This window comes from Natator depressus, chromosome 2 (genome assembly GCF_965152275.1).
Source record: "Natator depressus isolate rNatDep1 chromosome 2, rNatDep2.hap1, whole genome shotgun sequence".
Lineage (NCBI taxonomy): Eukaryota > Metazoa > Chordata > Testudines > Cheloniidae > Natator > Natator depressus.
Window position 1 is genome coordinate 21,676,388 of NC_134235.1, and position 27,638 is coordinate 21,704,025.

General features: G+C 43.1%; 1 protein-coding gene and 1 long non-coding RNA gene across 2 annotated transcripts in view; one reads left to right on the top strand and one right to left on the bottom strand.

The window, feature by feature from the left end:
• LOC141982117 (uncharacterized) overlaps nucleotides 1-18,137 on the top strand; it is an 84,231-nt gene extending 66,094 nt beyond the window's left edge. The window contains exons 3-7 of the long non-coding RNA XR_012637967.1: nucleotides 2,013-2,090; nucleotides 2,180-2,513; nucleotides 3,045-3,115; nucleotides 17,140-17,250; nucleotides 18,051-18,137. This is a non-coding gene — a long non-coding RNA (uncharacterized LOC141982117). The remainder of the gene's footprint in view (nucleotides 1-2,012; nucleotides 2,091-2,179; nucleotides 2,514-3,044; nucleotides 3,116-17,139; nucleotides 17,251-18,050) is intronic.
• Nucleotides 1-27,638, bottom strand: part of FER1L6 (fer-1 like family member 6) — a 141,356-nt gene that overhangs the window by 53,543 nt on the left and 60,175 nt on the right. Inside the window, exons 11-20 of the mRNA XM_074943883.1 lie at nucleotides 26,878-27,209; nucleotides 22,443-22,551; nucleotides 18,919-19,105; nucleotides 15,390-15,510; nucleotides 13,687-13,787; nucleotides 12,948-13,038; nucleotides 11,185-11,304; nucleotides 9,251-9,403; nucleotides 3,032-3,218; nucleotides 2,205-2,329 (exon numbers count right to left, since the gene is read on the bottom strand). Of these exons, the coding sequence (XP_074799984.1) occupies nucleotides 2,205-2,329; nucleotides 3,032-3,218; nucleotides 9,251-9,403; nucleotides 11,185-11,304; nucleotides 12,948-13,038; nucleotides 13,687-13,787; nucleotides 15,390-15,510; nucleotides 18,919-19,105; nucleotides 22,443-22,551; nucleotides 26,878-27,209 (1,526 nt within the window). The remainder of the gene's footprint in view (nucleotides 1-2,204; nucleotides 2,330-3,031; nucleotides 3,219-9,250; nucleotides 9,404-11,184; nucleotides 11,305-12,947; nucleotides 13,039-13,686; nucleotides 13,788-15,389; nucleotides 15,511-18,918; nucleotides 19,106-22,442; nucleotides 22,552-26,877; nucleotides 27,210-27,638) is intronic.

Here is a 27,638-nt window from a genome sequence, read left to right on the forward strand (position 1 = left end):
AAATGTATTCCACTTTTTCATTCTGTGGGGTAAACATTTTCCAAGTCATTTTTCTTCAAATACAGATGCCAATAATAACTCACAATGTTCTTATTGAACAAGGTAATTTATTGATTAATTCAAAACATCCATTTTTTTTTTTATTTTTTCCTTGCAATTTGCTGCTGCACTTCAGACATGCTGGGCTGGTCAAGGCACTTCCTCAAAGACAACAGCTTAGCTGCTTTGGCAGAAAATGTATCTACCAATGTTAAATTTTAAAGAAAAAAATATCCGCTGCAAAATCTGACTCTCATCATCTGCTGTTGTTCTGTTAAATGGAAATGTCTTCTTTCACTGTGGTTTATTGGAGCTTGGTGGACACCATTCTAAAAATAATTCAAATGATTGCCTGCAGTATTTTATTCAGACAATATGTTACTTCGCACTTATGTGTGTACAAAATGCTGTCATATGTAGGTCTGATTCTACTCTCAGGTATGCTAGCTTATACCAGGATCAACTCCGTTGATATCCAGAGAGCTACAATGGGGGTAAACCAAGATTAACTCAATTGATCTTAACCATGAGGGTAAAACAGGCATAAGTGAGAGCAGAATCAGGCCCTATTACTCTAGAGAGCCACCTGGATAGAGAAACCTTTTCCTTGCCCTGGCCCCCAGAATCTGCTGCTATAGAAACTTCCTTCAGAGAGCCAGAAGGGGATAAACATTATTTTTCTTAAAGCTTTGTTACCCTGTGAAAAGTGACTATAAAAAAAGTTGATTTGGGTTCCACATTTATTGATCCTTGATGATTTCTGTGTCAAATGTGCTCTATTTACAAGTGAAATAGTGGGTTACTGAACTTCCACCCTTGCAAAATTAAGATGGGCTCTGAGAGTCAAGCTGGGTTCTTCCCATCAAGCTGGGTGAGTGAAAGTGAAATCCAACTCTCCCACCCAAGCCTGGGCCAGGTTGCAGGGTTGCCGTGCAGAACCCTCCCACCTTCCCCATGGGTAATAAATCAGCTGTCCCTTGTACCGGTTGCACAGCATTCTGAAACCACAGGATCTGGGTAGAAGCCCCTCTCTTGTCCCCAGGAAACTCCTTGCTCATTCCAAAATGGCCTTTCATGCCAATCTCTGTGGGGCTGGTCTGGAGACCATTTCTCCAGTTCAAAGGCAGCCCTAAGGAGGCCTCTCAATGAGCAACTATTTTTCAGGACTTAAGTAGTGCAGAGAGTCTCTGCACCTGGTGTGCATTTTACCTGGTAATGCCTCTCTGAAACCATCCTTGTGCTCTACTAAACTCCATTCCAAAGGGCCAAACTGACTCACATGGCCACAGCAGCACTTTGCGCTTTTTTAAAAAGTGACTCAGCCTTGCTCTTAACACACACAAAAATAGTGGCGGGGATGCAGGATACAGCATCTATCCCCCGGCCAATGGAAATGGCCTAATCTTAAAGTCTAAAGAGGGAGAATTTCAGAGAGATACAACCCAGCCCACACTTGCTGTTTCGGTCCAATAATCTCAGAGAATCTAACATCCAAAGGAGTCAAAACAGATTGGCACTAGTCTAATTGCAGACCAATTACACTTGGAGAGCAGATACAAGGCTGCATCTGGTGACTCATTCTATATATGCTATGCCATCAGAGCAGCTGTCCCTGATGGTATATTTGTTAATTTAATCATACCAAGAGCTAGAATGGCAGTGGTGTTTCTCTTTAATGACAGGCACATGTCCTCAAAACAGACAGCCACGCTAGGACTTCTGTTTTCAACCACACTTGGTATTCATATGGCTGGATATTAGTGCTATGATATAATATACACTGTGACTGGCTCTAAGAGATACTGCAAATAAGTAACCACTCGTCTCAATAATACACTATAATCCTTTACATTTCTGGAGCCCCTTGCATCTAAGAATCTCAAAGTGCTTTACAAACTAATGAATTAAGCCTCACAACACCTCAGTATGGTAGTTAAGTAGTTTTTCATTAAGCATTTATCCTCATTTTACAGAAAAGGAAACTGAAACATCTAATATTGGCCACTGAGAGTGACAGAAGACTGCACTAGATAGACCACTGATCTGATCTGGTAAGGTAATTCCCAATTGCCTTTGAGAATCAATATTTTTTCCCATTTTCACCACTTTAATGAGACATCTCAGTTCCTTATTTACACAGGGAGAAGGAAGACTTTGCAACTTACCTTGGTGGTCTGGCAGTGCGAAACAAACGTTACTTTGGCAAAGGGATCAGAAAGTCCAGAGCTGTCTGCCGCAATGAGCCCCCTGGCCTGATACATGTGGGCTCTTAACTGGAAGAGGTGCTTGGCTGTGTCAGGACAATGAATACAATGTTATCAGTTTTGGGGAAATGATGCCATGAATACATGGAAAGAGGACCACCCACAAATTCCAAAACCTTGACCCTCACAGCACTCCAATGAGATAGGAAAGTGCGATCACCATTTTAAAGATGAGGTATCGGAGCGACAGAAAGATTAACTTCACACAAAGTGAGTGTCAGAGCCATGGTTATAACCCAGCTCTGCTAATTTCCAGTCTTTTCTCTCATCATTTGACCATAGTATCTCCCTATGTATATTTATCACCTACGATGAATTCAAGCACATATGCTTTTATCAAAAGATCCAGTGGAAGACTCCTCATTTGGGACATTTAAACTAGGGAGCAAAAACAGTGCAACATGTGCTAAGGGCAACAACCTTGCATTGAGAGGGATATGGAGGGAAGGGCATAATGTAGTGTGTCTTTTCCATCTCTAATGTCTATGATTCCATGAAGCATCAATGGAGGTTTTAAGCATTCAGTAGCTGCCAAGGTGGCATTCAGCAACTAGTCAGTGTCTCTGATTAAACAATGTGCTAAAATGTTAATTTAAGCATTTTTGGGGAAAAATGCAATTACATCAAGTAGATGTTTTGCTGTCCTCCTAATTTAGAGCACCATATGTCCAACGTTCCATACTACCGCTAAGTATCCTTGCTACTGTACTGCAGAAGTATTCTCTTACTTTTGTACACCAGACTGGCAGGTGAAGGAGGAGGAGGATGTCCTGTACCATCTGCGGAGGGCACTTCAGTCTCATGTCCTAAAGGTAAGTTCTCCATAATGGTATGGGCATACTTGACGGAACCAAGCCACAGATAGGTGTCTACTTTTGCAGGTACATTCCAACCCGACAGGCGTTTTCCTGGTAACTGAAGAAACATAGGTCATCAACCAATACAAAGTAAGAGAGATCACTGAATGTTATTTATAGTTTGGGCAAGCTGCACTGCTGAACAGAGGAGCATCCACTCAGTTGCTATCAAGCTGGTATCAAGTGGAGTGCCCCAAGTGTCGGTCCTGGGACCAGTTTTGTTCAATATCTTTATTAATGATCTGGAGGATGGTTGGATTGCACCCTCAGCAAGTTTGCAGATGACACTAAACTGGGAGGAGAGGTAGATACGCTGGAGGGTAGGGATAGGATACAGAGGGCCCTAGACAAATTAGAGGATTGGGCCAAAAGAAATCTGATGAGGTTCAACAAGGACAAGTGCATCTTCTTAGGATGGAAGAATCCCATGCACTGCTACAGACTAGGGACTGAGTGGCTAGGCAGCAGTTCTGCAGAAAAGGACCTAGGAGTTACAGTGGACAAGAAGCTGGATATGAGGCAACAGTTGTTGCCAAGAAGGCTAATGGAATTTTGGGCTGTATAAGTAGGAGCATTGCCAGCAGATCGAGGGATGTGATCATTCCCCTCTATTCGGCATTGGTGAGGCCTCATCTGGAGTATTGTGTCCAGTTTTGGGCCCCACACTACAAGAAGGACGTGGAAAAATTGGAAAGAGTCCAGCGGAGGGCAACAAAAATGATTAGGGGGCTGGAGCACATGCCTTATGAGGAGAGGCTGAGGGAACTAAGATTATTTAGTCTGCAGAAGAGAAGAATGAGGGGGGATTTGATAGCTGCTTTCATCTACCTGAAAGGGGGTTCCAAAGAGGATGGATCTAGACTGTTCTCAGTGGTACCAGATGACAGAACAACAAGTAATGGTCTCAAGTTGCAGTGGTGGAGGTTTAGGTTGGATATTAGGAAAGACCTTTTCACTAGGAGGGTGGTGAAGCACTGGTATGAGTTATCTAGGGAGGTGGTGAAATCTCCTTCCGTAGATGTTTTTAAGGTCAGGCTTGACAAAGCCCTGTCTGGGAGGATTTAGTTGGGGATTGGTCCTGTTTTTAGCAGGGGGTTGGACTAGATGACCTCCTGAGGTCCCTTCCAACCCTGATATTCTATGATTCTATGATATGCTGATAAATGACTTGCCTATTTAATCACAGGATCATAGAAATGTAGGACTGGAAGGGACCTTGATAGGCTCTGAGGCAGGACTATGTATTATCTAGACCATCTGTGGTGGAGCTTCAGCCCCACACTGGCAGAAGAGGGTAAAGTAGCCCAGGGAGGCTGCGTAAGAGGCAGCCAATTAGGAAAGGGCTTGTAGAGACAGCCAATCAGGAGGTTTAGAGAGACAGCCAATCAGGGCCAGGTTGGGTCATATAAGAAGGGATGCTGAACAGAGCAGCTTCAGTCATTCCCTGGAGTTTGAGGAGTGAGGACTGGCTGCCCTGAAGGAGGGAGAAGAGACAGCACCATGGTCCAGGTAGTGCTGGACAGGGACAGGGACAGGGACAGGGACAGGGACAGGGGAGCATGAGTGAGCTCCTGGCTGACTGCTGCCGGACTGAGGCCATGATACAAGGGCAGAGAAGGTGCTAGGGCTACGGGGAAGTGGCCCAGGGAAACAGACGCCAGGGGTTGGAGGTGACACAGCGTATGACTGCTAGTCCTCTCCCCCTTTGGCCCCAGTTGCTACTGATGCAGGTGGCTAAACCCTGGACTGCAGCCTACCACTGAGGCAAATGGCTGGACAGAGGACTGCTGGCCTCCCAGAATGGGGTGGGAGGGAGAGAACCGAGTGGGGCACAGCCAAAGAGTTGTGTCCAGAAAAGGACACCATGGTCCTGAGAGCAACACGGGTCCTGATGGCAGAAGCGATGGCGGTGAGACACCACAAGATGAACGCGCACTGGTGAACCAGAGCTAATTCCCAGGACGGCCAGCAGGAGGCACTGCAGTGGTGAGTCGAACCCCATTACACCATCCCTGATAGGTGTTTGTCTAACCTGTCCTTAAAACCTCCAATGATGGAGATTCCACAACCTCCCTAGGTAATTTGTTCCAGTGCTTAACTATCTTTACCATTATGAAGTATTTCCTGTTGTCTAACCTAAATCTCCCTTACTGCAATTTAAGCCCATTATTTCTTTTCCTGTCCTCAGTAGATAAGGAGAACAATATATGACCCTCCTCTTTATAACAACTTTTTATGAACTTGAAGACTTATCATGTCTTCCCCTCCCCCTCACCCCAATCTTCTCTTCTCCAGACTTAACAAACCCCAATTGTTTCAATCTTTCCTCATAGGTCATGTTTTCTAGACTTTGAATAATTTTTGCTGTTCTCCTCTGGACTTTCTCCAATTTGTCCACATCTTTCCCAAAGTGTGGCGCCCATAACTGGACACAGCACTCCATATGAGGATTTATCAGTGCTTAGTAGAGTGGAAGAATTACATCTCCGCTCTTGCTTACAACACTTCTAATAAATCCAATAATGATGTTTGGTTTTTTCAACAGAATTACATTGTTGACTCATATTTAGTTTGTGATGCACTATAATCCCCAGACACTTTTCTGCAGTACTTTTCCTAGGCAGTCATTTCCCATTCTGTGTTATATTTGTCCTTTTTTCACGATTTCTCAAAGATAATAGGTGATGACTCAGATCTCTTCAGCCAGTTCCTTAAGTATTCCAGAATGTATTTTGTCAGGCCCTGCTGACCTGAAGTCATAATGGGGAGGATGGCCATGTGACCTACTTGGTATAATGTATTTCAAGATTCAAACGAAGGAATTGATAACAAACCTAGTTGTAAAAGTCTGCTTTCAGTGGGATAGTGTACAAGCCTTTTCATGCTAAATAATAGCTGTAAATTTGCCTCTGGTGTTTGCTATGTTAAATTTCCGAGCCTATGGTGCACTGTCCACCTCATGCTGCTTTCTGATTGTATTATGGCTGCTCCTAAATAAGTTATTACTTCATAGGGCAAGTCAGAAAACTTTTGACGAAACTTTTTCCAACATAAAATGTTACATTTTTTGACAATACTTTCAACAATATTTTTTTCTATCAAGCTCTGCTTAATTCAGTTTTTTTATACTGCCTATTCCTAAAGCAATTCATGACATAAAAGTGACTAGACAGTCACTACATTGCAATGTTTTCCTGACAGACCCTAACAATTGATGATGGCTTAACTGGTGCCTTTTTGTTTCACTTGGTGTAACAGTGTGACTTCTAAGCAACAACCTTTGTATTTTAAACAGGGGGGAAACATCCCACCTTCTGGATTATCCATAGTGCTTCCTAGTTGTAACTTTCTTTCAAGTGAAAATACAACTATTTGTACTGTGCCTCTGAGGTTTAATTTGATGGATAAATAGAATTGCTACACCAGAGTGTCTTAATGACAGTTTCATTTTGTGTTTGAAATGACTACTTCTAAAATTAGTTTTATTTCATTCAAATAAAATAGAACATTTTGATAGACCTGGGAGAGATTTCTCATAAGAAAGCTCTAAAAAGATTCAAGAAGCCTCTTTAAAAACTGTAAGTAGAAATGCACTGAAATGTTATTGCATGCAGTAAGTAGTATGCACAATAAATTACTCTTGATAATTAGCAGAAGGCTGGATACCTCTATCTGCTGACGAGCTACATTTTATTTGCCTGGTTCCAACAACCATCTTAGGTGATGAGTTTCTATACATTTAATAAGCAATGTTACCATTGCTCATTATTCCAGAGTGTCCAGGCTTTTCCTTCCAGCTGTTGCTGATGGACAGTGACTACATTCCATTGTTGCATACTGTTACTGTGCATGTTACCTCTCTTTGTATAACACCGCTAAAACGGTCTTGTCAGACAAAGTATATTATTCAATATTTTATATCTAACATCTTTCCTGTATGGATCTCAGACATGGACTCTTTATAGATGGCACATTTAACAGCTTGAGCAATTTCACAAGCGTTCCCTCCGCTCCATAATGAGTAAGGCTGTGAATCATTCACAGACGTCATGGCTTCCGTGACCTCTGTGAATTTTGCAGGCTGGTGCAGCTGACCCCAGGACCACCACAGCATCTGGGAAGCCCTGGGGCCAGCCGCACCGGCCTCTGCAGTGGTGGCGGCAGAGCCCCAGGCTGCCCCTCGCCCAGACCAGCAGCAGTGGCAGTGGGGCCCCGGGCTGTCCCTCGCCTGGACCCGCGGAGGTGGTGCCAGGGCCGTGGGCTGCCCCCCCCGTGCACTAGTGGCAGCAGGGCCACGGGCTTCCCCCCACCTGGACTGGTGGCAGGGCTGCCCCCAGCAGCAGCAACAGGGGCCCTGGGCCGCCCCTCCTCCAGTAACAGGGGGACACAGGCTGCCCCCAGCTGCAGCAGGGCCCTGGGCTGCCCCACCCAGCAGACACATCGCCCAGCTCTGCCCCCACCCCCAGCAGCAGTCTTCAGGAGTGCCCCCCTCCCAGCAGGTAAGATTTAGTCACAGGTATTTTTAATAAAAGTCATGGACAGGTCCAGGACCATGACTTTCTGTTTATTGCTCGTGACATATCCATACCCATGACTAAATACCCGTGACTAAAACGTAGCCTTAATAATGAGCATTCACTGGCAGGACAGAGTGACCAATATTAAGGTCCCTGAAAGAGCAAACACAACAAAGCAGTGAGGAAATGCTATTGAGAACACAATTTAGGTAGACTGGACATGTCATCAGAATGGAAGATCTGTCTCCCAAAACAGATCTTGCGTGGGGAGCAAAAGAAGGAAGCGTCGTCCATATAAGCGCTTAAAGATAACCTAAAGTGCAGCCCACTGGAGACTGCTATCAACCTCAAAGAACTTGAGCAAATGGCTCAAGACAGGACACACTGGCAGTCTTTTGACAAGATCAGGATATAACAGGTTTGAGTAGGATTGACGAAATCATCTCCAGGCTGCATGTGAAAAGCGCCACAGAGCTGCATCGTCAAACATAATATTTATGGACTTCCCATGGCCTTAGTGTAGCCAACTCTATGCATCATGGTTCAGACTTCAGAGTCATGTGTGTAGCCAGAGCTGAGAATTGCTACAATATTGTCATCATTGTCAGCAATGGAGTACCAACATATATCTCACAAGCACATTTTAAATTGGAGTTATAAACAGAAATGTTTATATTATGTCTGAATCTCTGCACTTCCTCATTGTCTGAGTGTGGTGAATGTCCATCTGTTGGAGTTTCCCTTGGAGTTTTCAAATGCTGCTTAATGTATTCATCAGAAAGGTTTAGTGATGTTCTACCAATTTGCACAAATAGATGTATATTTGGATTTATGGTACACTTGGCAGAAGCAGGAAGCCAGGGGATGAATTATTTAGACACCATGAGGATGAGCATGGTATTAAAAGCAAAACAGAAAGGTAGAGAATATAGATAAAATAGATTATATAGATCAGTGTTTCTCTACCTTTTCAGGTTGGTGACCCCTTTTTAAGACAAAATTTTTGTATAAGAGTAAAAATGTATCCATGACAACAATGATAAGCCAATAGAATTTATTTGTGTGTATTTTGAGAATTTGACAGAGCATACTTAACCTTGAAGAGTGAGGCTGTGAGGTGAAGTTGGGGAGTGAGATTTCATTTGCTTTAGATTGCAATAATGGTTTCAACACTTTTGCCCTCCAAATTGCCTTTTGTGACTCCTTAGGGGTCGTGACTCACTGGTTGAGAAATATGGATCTAAATCATACAGATAAACCCACAGATTCCTTGCAGATCAGATTTCAGATTTTTGGTATCTCAAATGAAATCCTCTCCTGCATAATTTCACTCTGCATATATTTAAGGTAGATGCATGTGGGCTGAGTGAAACATGGATAAAACTGGTTTCAGAGTAGCAGCCGTGTTAGTCTGTATTCGCAAACAGAAAAGGAGGACTTGTGGCACCTTAGACTAACAAATTTATTTGAGCGGTGCCACAAGTACTCCTTTTCTTTTTATGGATAAAAATGGTGTTCATGGAGTTATCTGCTCAAAACATCTTTGTAAATGATCAAAATGTCTCAGACTTACTTTCAGGAAATGGGTTTTAATCTTCCCACAGTTTTTGCCTCTCTGTTCATTCACTGGGGAATAGAACACTTCTTTTGCTGGGATTCTTGCATATGCAACTCTTTTGTTGTTGCTGAGCATCCAGATGAACACATCAGGCACCGTATGCTGCGGCTATTAAAATGACATGGAACAGAACTTGTATGCTTTGAACACTAGAGCTACATTAACAAATATTCTTTTTAGGAGCAACAATCATGACTTTTTGTTAAACATCAACTAACAAGACCTAACTCCTTTCAACAATTTGACAAGACAAAGCCAGCCTTTACTGAGAAGAGACAGCCAGCATCATAATCTAGAGAATCTATCAATTCACACCTAAAAATCCATATACCGGACTGTGATACATAGTATCTGTCCAAATCTCAGTTCCTGAGCACAGTCAGAGTTTGTTCCTTTTAAGGTTTTACGCTTTTAAGGACCTTAAACTCTGTTCAAACTATCAAAGAGCAGGTTAGTAGGTGACTTGATCATGGGCCTACACAGGGGAAAAGTGTCACATACTAAAGGATCTTTAATGTAGCAGATAAAGGCATAACAAGCTGCAATGGATGGAAGTTGAAGCTACAGAAATTCAAACCAGAAATAAGATGCAAATTTTGAAGAGAGAATCTTACCGAGGGACATGGTGCATAGACCATCACTTGAGGTCTTTAAATCAGACTGCCTGTAATTCTAACAGATGCTTTAGCTCAACCAGAAGTTATGGGACTTGATGCAAAAATCACTGGGTGAAAAATATATGGCCCGTGCTATGCAGGAAGTCAGACTGGACACTCAAAATAGCTCCTTCTGATCTTAAAATCTATGGGCTTGATACTCATTTACCCAAAGGCCTTAGGGAAAATGAGAATTGGGACCCACCATTCTACTTTCTATGAGGTCACGGTTGAATAAGCTCTCCCAACACATGGAAGAGCAGCAGAGACACTTTCTGGCTGAGACTACAACAGGGCTCTTGCACTACCCTCTCTTGTGTGAGAGATTCGCCATGGATCCTCCATGTAATCACAGATCCACTGGTCACAATCCCCCTCTTCCACATCCCCTCATGCTAGTGCAAGTGAAGCCTGCACAGGCACAGCTGTGTGGCAGGCAGAGGGTGTAGATCCCCTATGGGATACCCTCCATCCCACTCCTCCATCCTGCACCTTTCCTTTAGGTGCTTCTTGTGCCCTAGATTCACAGTTTACTTTCAGATGAAATCTCACCATGGAGGCCATTCTTTATTGGGCAAATGCATGTACAGTGTATCCAGTTTGCCGCTGTCACAGTGTCCTGGCCACAACCCCATTTTCCAGGACATTCCCCGTGCCAAGGGCTGTACATGAGGCAGAGGTGCCAACTTTCTGATTATCCTGGGGGTGCTTGACCGCCACGCCCCCACTCTACCCCTTCCCTTAAGGCCCCACCCCCACCCCACTTCTTCCTGTCCCCGCTCCACCTCCGCCCTGCCTCTTCCCACCCAGTTCTGATCCTCCTCACGAGCGTGCCCTGCCCCTTCCTGCCCTGCTCCTCCCCCTCCCCCCACAACGCCTCCTGCACAGTGCTGAACAGCTGATCACTGGTGGGTAGGAGGCGCTGGGTGAGTGGGAGGAGCTGATTGCCAGGGCAGGAGGTGTGGGGAGGAGGGGAAGGAGCTGATTGGCGGGACTGCCAGTGGGTGCTGAGCACCCACTTTTTTTTTCCCCATGGATGCTCCAGCCCCAGAGCACCCATGGAGTCAGTGCCTATGAGGAGATATAGAGTAATGGGGATCACCAGCTAGTCAGTCTAGTCAAGATCTAGCCCAAGGTTTTACTGATTGTACTGTATTATAAAGACTTGTGTCATCTTCGTTAAAACATTCGACATTGTGACCTAGGTAAAGTCCTGTGTCAATGGTGAATTACCTCATCAACCAAGAATCGAATTTTCTCTACGAAGTTCTGTGTTTCACGCATCAGTTCATCTACTGACATCTTTTTTTTCTGCTGCTGAACAATGCCATTGGCATCCGAGGACATTGCTTCCTGGAACAGGAGTGGACAATAGGTAAGTATTTCATATACACGGTGAGTTCATGAAAAACGTATTTCAAACTATCCAAGTGGGCATGCAAGGGGAAATAGCTACCCGGGTTCACTATGAATTTTTTTTTTTCAAAATTTCAAAGCAGAGGGCAAATGAACTTTCAGGAAATGATTCCAGTTATACAAAATGTGCATTTTCTCCACTGTGTGTATGTGTGTTTATACAGTGAAGGTCCCCAGAAATTTGTGTTTACTGCTCGCAGCACAATGGGGCCTTGATCCTGATGGAGGGCTTTGATCAATACTGTACTGCAAACAATGGCATAAAAATAATACATACATTTACTGTGCAACCACAAGGTATAGTAGAAAATGCAGGCCTATTAGTAGGGTGACCAAATAGCAAGTGTAAAAAATTGGGACGGGGTCGGGGGTAATAGCCCCCAAAATCAGGACTGTCCCTATAAAATCGGGACATCTGGTCACCCTATCTATTAGGATATGTAAAGATCCCTCTGTATATTTACTGCATTATAATGATATTTTAGGATACTAACATGATCCTGCTCTTGAAAGATGGTGTTAATTTCACTGAGAGTTGCTAGTACTCATCAACCCTCTGGATCAGTCCCCCTATGTGTGTATATTAAAAATGGATCCTCTGATACTGAGAAAAGATGGTCCACTGGGTAGGTTGGTAACTGAGGCCTCAGAAGACTTAGGTTCGATGCCCTGCTCTGCCACCGGCTTTTTTGTGTAACCTTGGGCAAGTCACTTAGTCCCTCTGTCTCAGCTTCTCAATGGATCGGTGCCTTAGTTCCCCATCTGTAATATGGAGGTAAGAGTATTTCCCTACCTCACAGGGTTGTTGCAAAGAGACATACATAAAGATTGTGTGGCAACTCAGATGCTACAGTAATGGGAGCCATACAGGATAGCTAGATCACAGATGTATATACATATAATCTAGGGAGAGATGAAAAAATGTATGGATATTTAATTCTCTTTAGATGTTCTGTGCCGGAGTCTCATTTATAGTAAGATCTTTTTATGCCACTCTGGCAGTGTAAAAGGGCCTTACTATGGATGCAAATGTGACAGAGTGTAAATGAGGCTTAGTGTAAATCAAAATCAAATTAGCAGTATTAACTTTGAAAAATCAAGAAACAAAAAATATTTTTAAATATACACACATTTATTTATATCTATAGCTCTTGCTATATCGAGAGATATATGTAAAAACAGCAAAAATATGATGGGCCTGATTCTTCTATCACTTAGGGCCAGATCCATCGAAGCAATCAGGCATGGGCTAAATCCGTGCCTTACAACTCGTGTAAATCAGGACTAACTCTACTGAACTGTCAGGAGTTGCACTACTGTAAAATCAGGGTAGGTACGAAGGAGAACAAAGCTTTTTGCTGTAATTGCTTGCTTTAAAGTTCAACATGAAATATCTTAAAACCTTTTGCTTAGCACAGTAGCCTTTAAAAAAAAAAAAGCTCTTGGATGTAATTTTCATATTCATTATGAAACACCCTGGCACCGAGAAACCAAATCCAAATTACTACACACACAGTGCATCTGATTAAGATTAACTCATTATATATTGCGCTAGTGCTTAAAGAGGGAGCCTTTCATACCAGTTCTTGCCTGCACATCATAAGTCTTTTTTTGTCCAAAGCAGTCTGGTTCATCCCTTGGGGCTTCTTTTCGGCATGAGCAATGAAGGCTCTGAGATCGGGGAATAGTAATACAGAAGTATTTGTTATGAGAAAGATTACCTTATTATGATGGTTGATAAAATAGACTGCAAGTGAATTATTATCTGGCACAGTGCATGAAGCAGAAGATGGTGATGCTGGAATTGCCAGACTAATGTAAATGTTGAAGGCACCACCTATATTGGAGAGAGTTAAGAAGTACATACAATCTGTACTGTAATGTTTAGATATAAATTAATTCACTCTTGGGCTTTGCCTCTGTTTTGGATCCAATCCTGGCCATCTTACTCAGGGCACAATGGGAGTTCTGCTTGTGCAGGGAGGCCCTCTGTATTCATTTTAATTTTGCATGATTTTTATAATGTCTGTCTTGCACCTTATTGCTTCTCAATTATTCTCATAACTGTTTTATTTTTAGAGTCCAGAAAGCTTAAGATCAAATCCAGTAATTGACAAATGGAAAACAAGTCCTGGAAATTAAATAAAATTGCACAAAATAGGAGCCAGAGGCTGTAAAATTCTTTTACAGCAGACTACAAAGTACAGCAAATTAAGCTCATTGTATTTTTCATGCATCTTGCCAATTTATGGGTCCATAGCCTGGAAATTGCTACCAATGTATAAAGTAACTTCATGCTCCAATAGTAAATTAGGTTACCTGCATTGACTGATAAAGGCATTTAGAATGGTGTTCATTTTCTCTTCTGACGCAGTCTCTGAAACCTTGATCAAATCTTTTACTTCCTCTAACCCATCTTCCTAAGAACAAGATGTGGGGGGGGGGGGGAAAAACCATTGTAGAAAGAAGAGCTGTCAGTGTAATAATTTGTAGTCCGGTTATTCAGAGTCTAGCCAGTAAGAGGAAGACTTGTATCTTAAAGTCTGAGTTTTGACATACCACTAAGCTTGGAGCATGCAAAGGAAGGACCACTCTGTTTGGGCCTTCCTACAGCCTTTCTATGCCTAAAGTATTGATTTAGGGGCCAGCTTCTTTACCTAATTTATAAATGTAAGTGAGTGGGGAGTATTCTTTAGTGGTTAGATTACAAGACTTGTGGCTTCCTGGATTCTATATATAGCTTTGCCATTAGCTAGATGTTTGTCTTAGGTAAGTCATCTAGGTCATAATTGTTAAATTTTGGGTGCCTAAAATAACACACTTACGTTCATACGTAAGGCCCAATGCAATGCCCAGTGGCATCAATAAGGATTGGATTGAGCCCTCAGGTTTTTAATTAAGTGGCTTGATTTTCAGAGAGGACCTCACTGACAGCTGTAGGTGCTTAGACACTCTGAAGAGAGGCATATGCTGACTGCCATGAGCTATCCCATTCAGGAGACAGGCTGTGCCACTGCACAAGGGTTAAAGCAAAAGGCAAAGTAATCTGCTGTGTTTCTAAGACCCTCTACTCCCAGTGCTACACAGCTCCCTGCATGGGTTTCTTCTCTCCTGCTGTGCCTGCACAATCTGTGAGCTGGAATAAGTCCCTAGCTTCAGCTGCAGTGGAGAGAGCCATCTACTCCCTTCATTTACCTGCAAGTAGGGAGGAGGGAATCTGTCCTTCATTGAGTCTCAGTGGGGGCCTGCTTATCAGATATGCTGGTGGAGCCCCCTGAATGAAGGACTGTGGGAAGGGTCCCTTTCCCTAATGTACTCTTATTGGAGATGTTTCTGGGATAAGTAGTGCTCTTCAGGTCACACAACCCCTCTTCATCTCCAGGGATAAGGTCGGTTTAGAGCTACAGACTGGGGGTGGGTGGGGGGTGCTTCAGAATATGCCACCCCAGTCAATTAGCCAACCCAGAAGAAATCCTTTGCCCTCTACACACTCAGTGTGATCTGGAATATCAGTCAGAATGGCTGTACTGTAGTGTGTGTGTATATAGCAAAAGGATTGGGGGAGAGTCTGGGACTCATCCCTAGCAAGTGAGCAAGTTTAGGCTGTTGCATAATGCCAAGACTGGCTTTACATAACTGCTTCCTCAGGGAGACAGGGTGAAGCTGCCTGTGGTAGCCCAGGAACGTGCTGGGGTCTCCACAGGCCAGGAGCTACATAGGCTTATTTGGACAGGATAGACACCAGAGTTGGTGGGGGGGAAAAATGTTTCCTATAGAAATTTAGACAAAAACAACAAAATATAGCTTTTGTCAAAATTTTCAGTGGAAAACAGAACACTTGAAATGCTTTTGGTCTTTGACTAAAAATTTTCAGTATTCTGAGGGGGCGGAAATTGAAAATTTGTGAGGAACAGACACTTTCCACAGAGGTTTTTATTTAGTCAAAAACCAAATTTTGCATCAAAAAAGGTTTTGACAGATACTTTCCAACAATTCCTGACAATATGTAGCACCAGGCTTACCAGCAGATCTGCCATTTTCTCTAGGACATTGGACAAGTACAGTCGGAAGGTCTGATCTCCCCAATAGCTCTTTATATAGACACAGGGCTTCTTCTCATCATATGGCAAGTAGTGATAGTTCCTGTGAAAATACATTAAATGCTGTGAAAAGTCTGGAATCAGATGTAAATAACAGGCCAAATCCTTGGTTTCCAGGATTATATGGGTGTACTTCACTCTGTCAATGGACTGACCACCCATTGATACACCATTTAATCTTTGAGTGAGAGTATAATAGTAGTGTTTGTGTAAGTAGTAATTGCACAACTGTTGGGTTAACTAATCATTTTTCTTTTTAATAAAGTTGGGTTGTATCATTCAGAGTGTCACCTAGTGGTTCGATACTAAATACATTTTCTGTAACCGACCTAGAGACTTGCCCCTGAAAACTAAGCTGGGCTTTTATTGCACCCTTATCTTTAACAACATCATATTAATTGGGAACATTTCAACATAATAAGGTCACAAAAGGCCACACTCCCCCACATTATTGGGGGAAAAGAAAAAATCCATCCACACGCTCCTCCCCCAGAGAATTATATGATGCAAACTCATTGAATTACTAACAGGAGTGAAGAAACAGATTGACAGAGCCAAAAGAGTACCCAGAAGTCACCTACTACAGGACAGGCCTAACAAAGAAAGTAACAGAACGCCACTAGCCGTCACCTTCAGCCCCCAACTAAAAACTCCCCAGCGCATCATCAAGGATCTACAACCTATCCTGAAGAACGACCCATCACTCTCACAGATCTTGGGAGACAGGCCAGTCCTTGCTTACAGACAGCCCCCCCAACCTGAAGCAAATACTCACCAGCAACCACACAACAAAAACTCTAACCCAGGAACCTATCCTTGCAACAAAGCCCGTTGCCAACTGTGCCCACATATCTATTCAGGGGACACCATCATAGGGCCTAATCACATCAGCCACACTATCAGAGGCTCGTTCACCTGCACATCTACCAATGTGATATATGCCATCATGTGCCAGCAATGCCCCTCTGCCATGTACATTGGCCAAACTGGACAGTCTCTACGTAAAAGAATAAATGGACACAAATCCGACATCAAGAATTATAACACTCGAAAACCAGTCAGAGAACACTTCAATCTCTCTGGTCACTTGATTACAGACCTAAAAGTTGCAATATTACTACAAAAAAAACTTCAAAAACAGACTCCAATGAGAGACTGCTGAATTGGAATTAATTTGCAAACTGGACACCATTAAATTAGGCTTGAATAAAGACTGGGAGTGGATGTGTAATTACACAAAGTAAAACTATTTCCCCATGTTTATTTCCCCCCCACCCCTACTGTTCCTCACACATTCTTGTCAACTGCTGGAAATGGCCCATCTTGATTATCACTACAAAAGGTTTTTTCTCTTCTGCTGGTAATAGCTCACCTTAACTGATCACTCTTGTTATAGTGTGTATGGTAACACCCATTGTTTCATGTTCTCTGTGTGTATATCTATATCTTCCTACTGTATTTTCCACTGCATGCATCCGATGAAGTGGGTTTTAGCCCATGAAAGCTTATGCTCAAATAAATTTGTTAGTCTCTAAGGTGCCAGAAGTACTCCTTTTCTTTTTACAGATACAGACTAACACGGCGGCTGCTACTCTGAAACCTGTCACTGAATTACGATTCCCAGAACTTCTTGACACTTTCAAGGGTTGATGGTGTTTTTTTGTATTTGCAGAGGGGACGATTTGGCCCTATTGTGATAGAAAACACTGTACTCTTAAAAGAATGAGACTTGACATCCTACCATTAATCTCGCTATGAGGAACCGAACTGTCATTTTTTCATGGTTAGTTTGTCCTTGTTATACATTGTTATATTAAACATGAAAAATCCTGGCAATTTACTGGTGTCTGTTTGCACGGGTGGGAGGGGCTGCGTGTAACTGGTTGGCAAAGCCATTTTCTATACTTTTGTTAATCTGCTAGCAGTGTGAAATGCCAAATGGGATTTTTTTGTTTCTGTTTTTTACTGTTAATTTATGGGCATTAGCACAATATTTATTTGACAAGTTGCATGTCCTACTGAAGTACTGATTAATATTAGGAATATCCTTTCAGTGACAGTGAATACAATTACCAATGACATTCCTGCTGTCTGATGGCCCGAGCAGGTCAAGTGGCTACAGACACCATAAGAAGAGAAAAATAAAAAAAACAAAACAATTTATATCCACACAGATTAGAGGGAAATGGATCCTTAATGAGAGAGAGCTTTATAAATATCTGAGCAAGCTAAATATGGAATTGCAGGTTTCAAGAGTGTTTCATTCTTTTACTGCAGCTGTTTAAACCCGAATTCCTGTCAGGGGAAAAATTAAAAATCCTGCAATCTGCTTTATAGGATAATAACCTAGCAGGAGCCCATTCTGTAGCCCTATTATGAGACAAGAGGGGCAACTATGTTCTTGACAGACAATGATTTTCATCTCTGTAGTGCCAAAAAAAAAAAGAAAACAAGAAAAAAGAAAGCAAAAAAAGCCTTACAAAGTCTTTCATTCTTCCTTAATTTCATTGACCATTATTTAATTTAATTGCATGATTTACTGTCAGGAAGGATCTGATCCAAACACTTCTGAACTTTGTGCAGGTTCAGAAACCAAAACAGAGATCCAGATCCAAAATTCCAAGATGGTCCCTGTGTCTAACTCCTGCTGGCAGTGCCTTGAAGCCTACAGGAAGAGGTACTGTCAAGTTTTGGACCTCCTGTATTCTAGAACTTCCTCTGCTTGGCACGCAATAATGTCAGGAATAGTTCTATCTACTACTGTGTTTTATTGATACCTTTGACATGAAATGAAATGTGTAAGAGAAAAAATCACCCCTGTACTTTAACAAGTCCATCTGCAAACTTCTTTTTGTATTTGCTCCATCAACTCTCCATCTTTTCTCCATGGTCTGTTCTTCTGTTTCCCCCCCCTACCTGTGCTGCTATTTGTTATTTCACTCTTATTTTCCAAATCTTGAAATGTTTTGGAAATTAATCTGATTATCTACAAAATAAGGAACAGATTCTGATACCCTTGTTCATTTGAATACTACCTACTCTTCATGTAGTCTCTCTGATTTCAGCGGAGCTACTTACAGAGTAAGTGACTAATCACTGTCATTAAGGGTGTTGGACTCTGGACCTAAATTTGTACTGAACAGACTTGAAAAAGCTACTCTCCCTTCTCTGACTCTGTTATGTGGCACTGTAATATAGTCTTGTTAAAGGCACCAAGAGTTCTAAAGCCAACCCTCCTTTGAGCCAAGATCCTATGCTGGTGTAACCCAGCACAGATCCATTGACTTGCGTAGGGCTTTCCTGATTTACACTGGCCAATTATGTTTTAGCATGTTCTACAACAGGCTGTTCAATGCTGCTAGCAATTGTTAAATCAAAAACCTACATCCTAGTGTGACAGGGCAAAAGCCAGAAAACTATACATTAAGGTCATGAAGTTCAAACATTCTACCGGTTTCCGTCTGTGAGGAGTGGCTTCTCAGGGTGGGTGGTGGATATCATTGGTATTCCAATGTCATGTGACGCTTCACCCTCCTCTTCATGCAGCAATGGGGCACTTTCTTCCTCTTCTCCTTCATGTCCCTTCTTTTTATTACCAGCTTCCGGTGACGCTCCATCAATAACATTTCCAAAGTTACCTAGAGATACAAAACAAGGTTGTAAGGGCAGGGAATGGAGTCAGGCTACATAGGAGATAGGGTGATAAACCTGAGTGAACTGTAGTTCTTTGCTTTATTGTTAATGCACTCCAAAAAGGCATTTGCCTATTTAAAAAAAAGTGATATAGGAATGTAGATATTTTAAATTGTTCCGCTCCTTGAGGGCAGCTCCCATTTCCTTATTTCCTACTCTTGTGCAGGAGCTGCCCCTAGCAGAGATACTAGGCTAACTCCTGCTCCTTGTTTCTAGCTCTCTTTACAGTGTTACAGGGGCTTTTCTTTGTAGTGAAGAGCCTGGACAGCTGTAGAAGGAGCTGCAAGCACCAAGTGACCTGCCAGGTCTCCACTGACCAGCTCTCTGAATAATCTGTTCCCAGTAGTCCCTAGTCTACAGTTTGAGAATCACTGGTTTAACCACTGTATGATGGTATAGAGGTCACATTCACGGTAAATAGGCCCAATGGCCTGTGATGGGCTATTAGATGGGGTGAGATCCGAGTTACCCAGGAAAGAATTTTCTGTAGTATCTGGCTGATGAATCTTGCCCATATGCTCAGGGTTTAGCTGATCGCCATATTTGGGGTCGGAAAGGAATCTTCCTCCAGGGCAGATTGGAAGAGGCCCTGGAGGTTTTTCGCCTTCCTCTGTAGCATGGGGCACGGGTCACTTGCTGGAGGATTCTCTGCTCCTTGAAGTCTTTAAACTACGATTTGAGGACTTCAATAGCACAGATATAGGTGTGAGGTTTTTTTGTAGGAGTGGTGGGTGAAATTCTGTGGCCTGCGTTGTGCAGGAGGTCAGACTAGATGATCCTAATGGTCCCTTCTGACCTAAATATCTATGAATCTAGGAGCTGGATTGTCCTCTTGCAATGGTTTTACATTGGGGAGCTTTACAATGGTGTGAAGCCTTAGTGCTTATAACAGACATCCGTGTTGTCCAAGAGACTATCAAATGGAAACATTAGGCTCTGACAAATTCGGGGATAGGAGGGAGCATGTCCTGATAATGAGTGCAGAGACTGGTGAATGTCTGGGATCCAGACGGTATGCATTTAGTTAAAAGCTCGGCAGAGTTTGTGATATTTTTACAGATTTCATTACAAAGTTAAAGGAGCCACAGGATTCTTTTGTAGAATTGCTGGAGTGAAGCACGAAGTGGACAAACCCTGCGTACAAAAAAACCAAAGTGATTCCAACTGAACCTTTCTGCCCCCATCTCTTAGCTGACTATTCTGACAATGCCCTGTTGTCTATTGGTTATGGCAGCAAGGGTTAGCCACATTACCTGTCTAGGCTCCACCCCAGCAAGATTAATAAGGTGGTTACTTCCTTTAACTGGTAATACAGGACTGCTATATAAGGTATAGCAATGTGCTGCCTTTGAATGGGTGATGCTGCCCTCTAGTAGCAGGCCCACAGAGAGAATATGGAACCTACATTAGCTAATAGAATTCTAAACGGTGCCTGAATTTTTGGAGTGGATAGTACAGAGTTGTAGCCCCAGCTCCCAGCGTGTGCATGAGATTTCAATGGTGACTGTATCTGTTGTTTGCAACACATGGGTCCTAATTACAAAAGCTGTTTTCAGAAGTGTTAAAGTCTGTTTTCATTCAAGCTAATTTAGTATTGTATGGGTTCGGAAGGGGCCTTATTGACAGCAGTACGGTGGGGAACATGCACTCATGATGCACAAATTTCATTAATATCATACCTATAGACATGTACCAGAGAGGGCAGTTATCAGTGACATGAGGAGGGTATGTATTAAACTGGCTATTAAAATTTTGATTAGAGATGGGCTTGAGGCTGAAATTGGGGTCTGAATCTCAGATGCTACAATGTTCCGACCTAGATTTTGGTTCAGTCCAACGGCTATTAGCCACATTTGGATCCCAGTTCCAAACACGCACAAAGCTGGAGGGTGCCAGAACCATTTTTCAGATCCAGACGCCACTGCCAATTTTAATTTCTAACGCGAACTGGTCTTTGGCCTTTATTGCACAAGTACACAAACAAGCTTGCTGTTAATTTTGGCTTATTTTCCCACTGAATGTCAGCATAAGTCAATATTACACATTGCTTTGTTTGCCTATGAGGTCCCTCCCTGCACTCTCCTTCAGAAGGAACATCTATCCAGACACGTGAGCAAACATAAGGAAAGTATGGGACTGTCACTGTGCACAGAGACCTCATTAGGGTTTCAGAGTAACAGCCGTGTTAGTCTGTATTTGCAAAAAGAAAAGGAGTACTTGTGGCACCTTAGAGACTAACCAATTTATCTGAGCATGAGCTTTCGTGAGCTACAGCTCACTTCATCGGATGCATATCATATCATACACATTGTGAAGAGAGTGGTCACTTTGGATGGGCTATTACCAGCAAGAGAGTGAGTTTGTGTGTGGGGGGGCGGAGGGTGAGAGAACCTGGATTTGTGCTGAAATGATCACTTTAGATAAGCTATTACCAGCAGGAGAGTGGGGTGGGAGGAGGTATTGTTTCATGGTGTCTGTGTATATAATGTCTTCTGCAATTTCCACAGTATGCATCCGATGAAGTGAGCTGTAGCTCACGAAAGCTCATGCTCAAATAAATTGGTTAGTCTCTAAGGTGCCACAAGTACTCCTTTTCTTTTCTCATTAGGGTTGTAAACCAAAAACAGATGCGCAAAGTCCTTCAGGTGAAATCAGGTTCAATCCAGGCTTTCACCTGGAGCTGATCTTTCTGAGGTTTGGAAATGTTCAGCTAACATTTATAAAAAGATCTTTCATTTTCTCTTTATGCTGCACGTAGGGCAGTTCCTGGCCCCGCCACCACAGCTGCAGAGGAGCCCTTGCGCAGCAGAACCAGTAGAGAGCAGGATATAGCCAGGCTTCTAAGAGAAGGTGCACCTGTGGGTGTGGTGTGGGACTCAGCTCTGCACTGACCTCCTCTACACCAGCATGCAGGAAGGGCCAGGGTGTCAGTAGGGTTGGGCCAGATCCCCTGCAGAGAGGATCCATTAGAGCCACAGGAGCTGCAGGGGATCATGCCTCTCACAGAGATACCCAGGACACAGTCTACTATGCTAGATGGCACTAGATGAAAGGATGTGGACCTATGGAATCCAACTGCGACTGAAAACAACAAAGGCTTGGTCTTCCAGGTTGAGTGGAAGAAGGAAACACCAGGAAAATTGTGACACCCAGTGCCATGATGTTCAGAGATTAATTGAAATGTATAGGTATTTCTCTGCAGTCAGCCCCTTCAATGACATAGTCACCTTGATGCACTGAGAATTAACTCCTTCATTGGAGAAGCGTTTTACATATCCTTACCAACAGAAACCTCAAAGCTTATTGGTTTATCTCCAACTTTCCTGTCAATCATCGTGGCTTCAAAAAATGCCCCAAAGAGAAGGAATTCCTCAGAGTCCTCTTTGTGGATCTGTGGGGGGAAAATGACATTGAGGTTTTACCTTTTACTATTTTCTTAGCACACAGAACCAGTGCTTAATTTGTGTCAGGGCTTGCCAGGGCTGATCCCCCAGCACCTCTAGGCTTGAGAGTTCATAGCCCCGATGCCTCTGGGTTTTTCACATCAGTTATGAAAATAAAAAATTTGTTTGAGCCTCAGCATCTAATTGCTTGATCCCCAGCACCTCTTTCATTACAAATTTAAGCACTGCACAGAAGTCTCTATGAATGGTTTCAGCATGTTCACCTACCATCATACAATCATTCAAATGATCTGTCTCTAACAATTCCTGGGCACTATTTTTGTTTCAGTGCTACAGTGAAATTTCACTCTCTTGAAATAAGTCGTATTAAACTTAGTGTGGCAATATAACTTCCAAGCAATGATGTAGTAAACTACAGTATATAGCATTCTAATGAATTCCGACCCTAGAGTTTTCACATCCGTGCTGCCTCCTTGTGGCTCCTCAGAGTCACTTCATAAAATCATAGAAATGTAAGGCTGGAAAATGTAGGGCTGGAAAAAAGCCATCTAGTCCAGCCCCCTGTGCTGTAGCAGGACCAAGTAAACCTCCCAGACCATCCCTGGCAGGTGTTTGTCCAAGTTATTCTTAAACTTCCAGTGAGGGGGATTCCACAAGTTCCCTTGGAAGCCTATTCCATTGCTTAACTATCTTTATAGTTACAATTTTTTCCTCAGATCTAACCTAAATTACTCTTACTGCAGATTAAGCCCATTACTTCTAGTTCCTACTTTCTGTGGGCATGATAATAATTGATCATTGTCCTCTTTATAACAGCCCTCAACATATTTGAAGACTTATCAGGTTCTGCCTTTGTCTTCTTTTCCCAAGACTAAACATACCCAGTTTTTTTAACCTTTCCTCACAGGTCAGGTTTTCTAAACCTTTTATTAGTTTTATGGCTCTCCTCTGGTCTCTCTCCAATTTGTCTACATCTTTCCTAGATATGGCGCCCAGAATTGGACACAGTACTCCAGCTGAGACCTCACCAGTGCTGAGCAGAGCAGGACAATTACCTCCCTCATCTTACAACATTCCTGATAGTGCACTCCAGAATATTAGCCTGGGAGATGCTGAGCATTCTCAAGTCAATGAGATTTAAAGGTGCTCAGCATCTTCTCAGGAAGCACTCAGCACCTCACAGTATTAGAGTCCCAGTCCAAAGCCCATCGCAATCAACGGGAGTCTTGTCATTCAATTGGCTTTGGATCAGACCCCAGGTATACTGTTAGTTGTTCAAAGGCTGTAAGCACAGTGATGGTATGGATGGTTCTCTGACATTTTCTTTCACTGTGTGCATGCTGATTTACTGAGTGTAAATCCAAGCACAAGTTGGCCCAGTGAGTCTCCTAAAAGACAGCATAACGGGGCAATGAACAAAAGAAACCATGTGTATTTTAATACTTGTTTGCCTGCCTTTCTCAAAGGAACAAGCCGCTCTTGGTATAGCCCAACATATATATGTCTTGAAATAAGTATGCACTGTACAGCTGCAGGGGATAGCTCTAAGCTGAAAGAAACATCAGCATGTCATAGTAAAACTACCAAAGACAATGCAGTGCAGTTGAAGTTCAGTTTTGATTTCCCTGTTACATTATTTAACATTACCATGAAGCGTATGGCAATGAGTGAAACCAGGACTCAGAATCTGTGCCACACTCTTCTATTCCCATTTACAAAAAGTAATTAATTTTGAATGCTCTTTATGTTCTTGGTGTTGTGCTCAGTCAGTAATGTCAGATTACGAGGCATGGTGATTTACCCCAATCTGCAGAGAGACCTCATAAAAATGTTGCAAATTTTATCACTTTTCAGTTTATTTGTAATCTCCAGCATTCTTGACTTCCCTTTTACATGTCTGTAACACAATGATTCTGTCTACAGTAGCAGGAAATATATTTGAATGTCAACAAGGAAAGAATATCAAACAGTACGGAGATGTGTTGTTGCATTTTATTCATTCTGAATTTGAGTCAAACACCAGTTGCTAACAATTATCTTGATTGTAATAAATCCTTATTGTTACTATTAATTGGCATTACAGTAGTGTCTATTCATCCACGTGAGATACTTCTATAGACCCTATTACTTTATCTGAGCACTTCACAATCTTTAATGTATTTATCCTCAGAACACCCCATTATCCTCATTAACAGATGGAGAACTGAGTTATAGACACTCAAAGGTATTTAAGTTCCTAACTCCCATTAAAATCAATGGGAGCTAGATACCTTTGAGGACTTGACCTAAGTGACTTGCCCAAGGTCACTGTGGTAGAGCAGGAAATTTGAACCTGAGTTTCCAAGTCCAGTCTAGAACCCTAGCCACTAGACCCCACTTCCTCTCACAGTGCGCTAGGCCCTTTTAAAACAGAAAGGGACTGAGCCCCAGGTGATGTAAATCAGCCTAACTCAATTTGCATGAAGTTAATGGAGCTACACCAATTTACAGCAGCTGAAGATCTTGCCCATAAGTTGTGATCCCTGCTCCAAAGAGCTCGCAATTCCAGAAGAGAAGCCATATGAAGGATAAGAGAGAGGGGGGAAACCATGCAGTTGGGCTGATTCTCCTCACACTTCCACCAGTTTCACACAAGTGACTTTAATGGCACTACTACTGATTAGCATAAATAAAGGAAGACAATCAGACCCAGTGCCTATCAATCCCAACTATCCCCGCTGGCTCTATACCTGGCTATTATTAGTTGCCAGTTTCTTGTAGGTATTGCAGCAGAAGTGGGCCTCGAGGAGGGAGTTAAAGGAGGAGAGGCTAGTGGCCTTAATGACTATGAGCCAAATTCTCTGCTGGTGTAAATAGGTGAAATTCTACTGAAGGCAATGGAGCGATGTCCATTTACCCCAGCACACAATTTGGCCCTAGTTCAGGGAAGGTGGCCCTCGCTACCGTGGTGGCAGTCTGCAAGCAGCATTCTCCATCCTGAATGACCTAAAGAAAGGAAATGCTGATGGCCATAGACCTGAGAGAGGCTAGGTTCTGCCCCTTCATATCACAAAGTTTTCTAACACAGTAGAGCCTTTTGTCCACCATGCTCAGATGCCCATTAAAGGTACCCACTGAGGGTGGATGGAGCCTCCCAATTCAATGAGTGCACTACAGTAAACTGCTGAGGGGGCACCAGCTACCTGCAGCAGCACCCTCTGCCCCAGCACCACAACCCTAAAGCCTGGTGTGGAGGAGAAGCCACGGGTAAGGGGATGGCTGGAGAGCAAGCCCGCCCCACACTCACCGCGGAGCAGTAGTTCCTGTCCTGCGGATCAGGGCCCAGTTCCCTGCTCTGAGCATTGCGACCTGGCACACAGGGTTGCAACGCCCCTCAGGTTTGGCCTCGCTGTCCCTCCATCTTCATGAGTGGTGCTGCAATCCCATGCACAATGCCCAGAGTGGGGAGCCAGGATCTGCTGCTGCAGGGGGAGTGTGGGGAAGGCTCGCTCTCACCCCTGCCCATGGGCCTCCCCTCTGCACTGGGCCAGAAGGAGTGTATATTTGCCTGTGAAAATGTACATTTATCAATGCAGTTCTGCTCTTGGGGTCTATACCCAAATATGATTAACGTGAAGCCACGCACATCTATCAATAGTGTATCAAAAACATTCAGTATTTTTGCACCCTTGGTTTTATTATTTCTGTAGGTGCACTTGAACCCATGAATGCACAGTAAAGCCACTGCTGGTGTCCACCCATTGTTTCAGAAACAGTTTATTTCCAAGAGAGAATGAGGAACCTAATTTTTAAATGTGGGTGTCCTATTGTGATACCCAAAAACTAAGCTTAATTAAAGCTACTCAACATTAGATTGTGAACACTTCAGGTCTAAGATTTAGGAACATGGGAATTGCCATATGGGGTCAGACCAATGGTCCAACTAGTCCAGTATCCTGTCTCTGACAGTTGCCAGCACCAGATGCCTGAGAAGAAGGTACAAGAAACCCCACAATAGGAAGATATGGGACTGAGTCGTCCTATATGTGTGCAAAGCCTATATGTGGGTGCTTGTACAGTACCTATAGTAAATAATGATTTCCATCCTATTCAGCATATGATAATGAAATATATGAATTTATGATCCATTTGAATGGCAAACCCTGTAACTGGATGTGAGCGCATGACCCCACTGCATCTGTGGTGATTCACATCCAGGTTACAGACCTGACTGCGTGACTGGGGCCTTAGTTTGTCAGCTAGCTACATACTTTGAACCAAGCATCAATCAATCTCTTTTATATATAGATATATAAAATAAATTTTAAACTAACCTCAGCAGGCACATCGAAAGACTCAACTTCCGCCTCAGTGGAGTTTGCCTTGTCTGAAGGAGAAGATGATTTCCCATCCTCTGCTTTGTCTGTTTTCTCTTTTCCTTTAGATGCTTTGGAAGGTAACTTTATCTCTTTGATCATCTTTGAAAATTTAGACTCTTGTGCTCCCCCTGAAAGTATCTCCACTGCAATTTCAATTAGGAGGCGGCCTCTAAAGGAGACACCTTCCCCAAAACCTTCATTGAGCTCATGGTGGTCGTCCATTAGGGAGTGGTTCCTAGGTGAGCCATAGAGATTGATCCAAGCTGGTCCAAAGGTAGGCAAGAACCCTGGAGATGATGCATATTTTACAACATTTGCATTACAAGCTCTCACTCTCTCACACACTGTTTGCAGAACTCGGTTCTCTGAGAGTTTTACTCAAAAAGGGGCTCAATGTGGCCCTACTTCTATGGGTGCTGGTGTCCCTCCAGCTGCAGAATGTGATTTGGGGAGGCTGTACTTGTGTGCATACCCCAGAACATAGCACTGCTCGACAGGGGAAACCTGTGTACTGTCACTAGGGACTGGGGTGGTGCAGCATGAAACAGTATCTACCACAATGAGCCTCCTCCAGCAATTCCCTCGATGGTGCCAGACCCCTGGAGTGGCTCCATTCATGCTCTGCAGATTGAGACTGGGATGTGGAGGGAAGATCCCTATCCTTGGACCAAAGAGTTCCAGTGCCCATCCTGTTACTTGGACTGGGAACTGGGGAG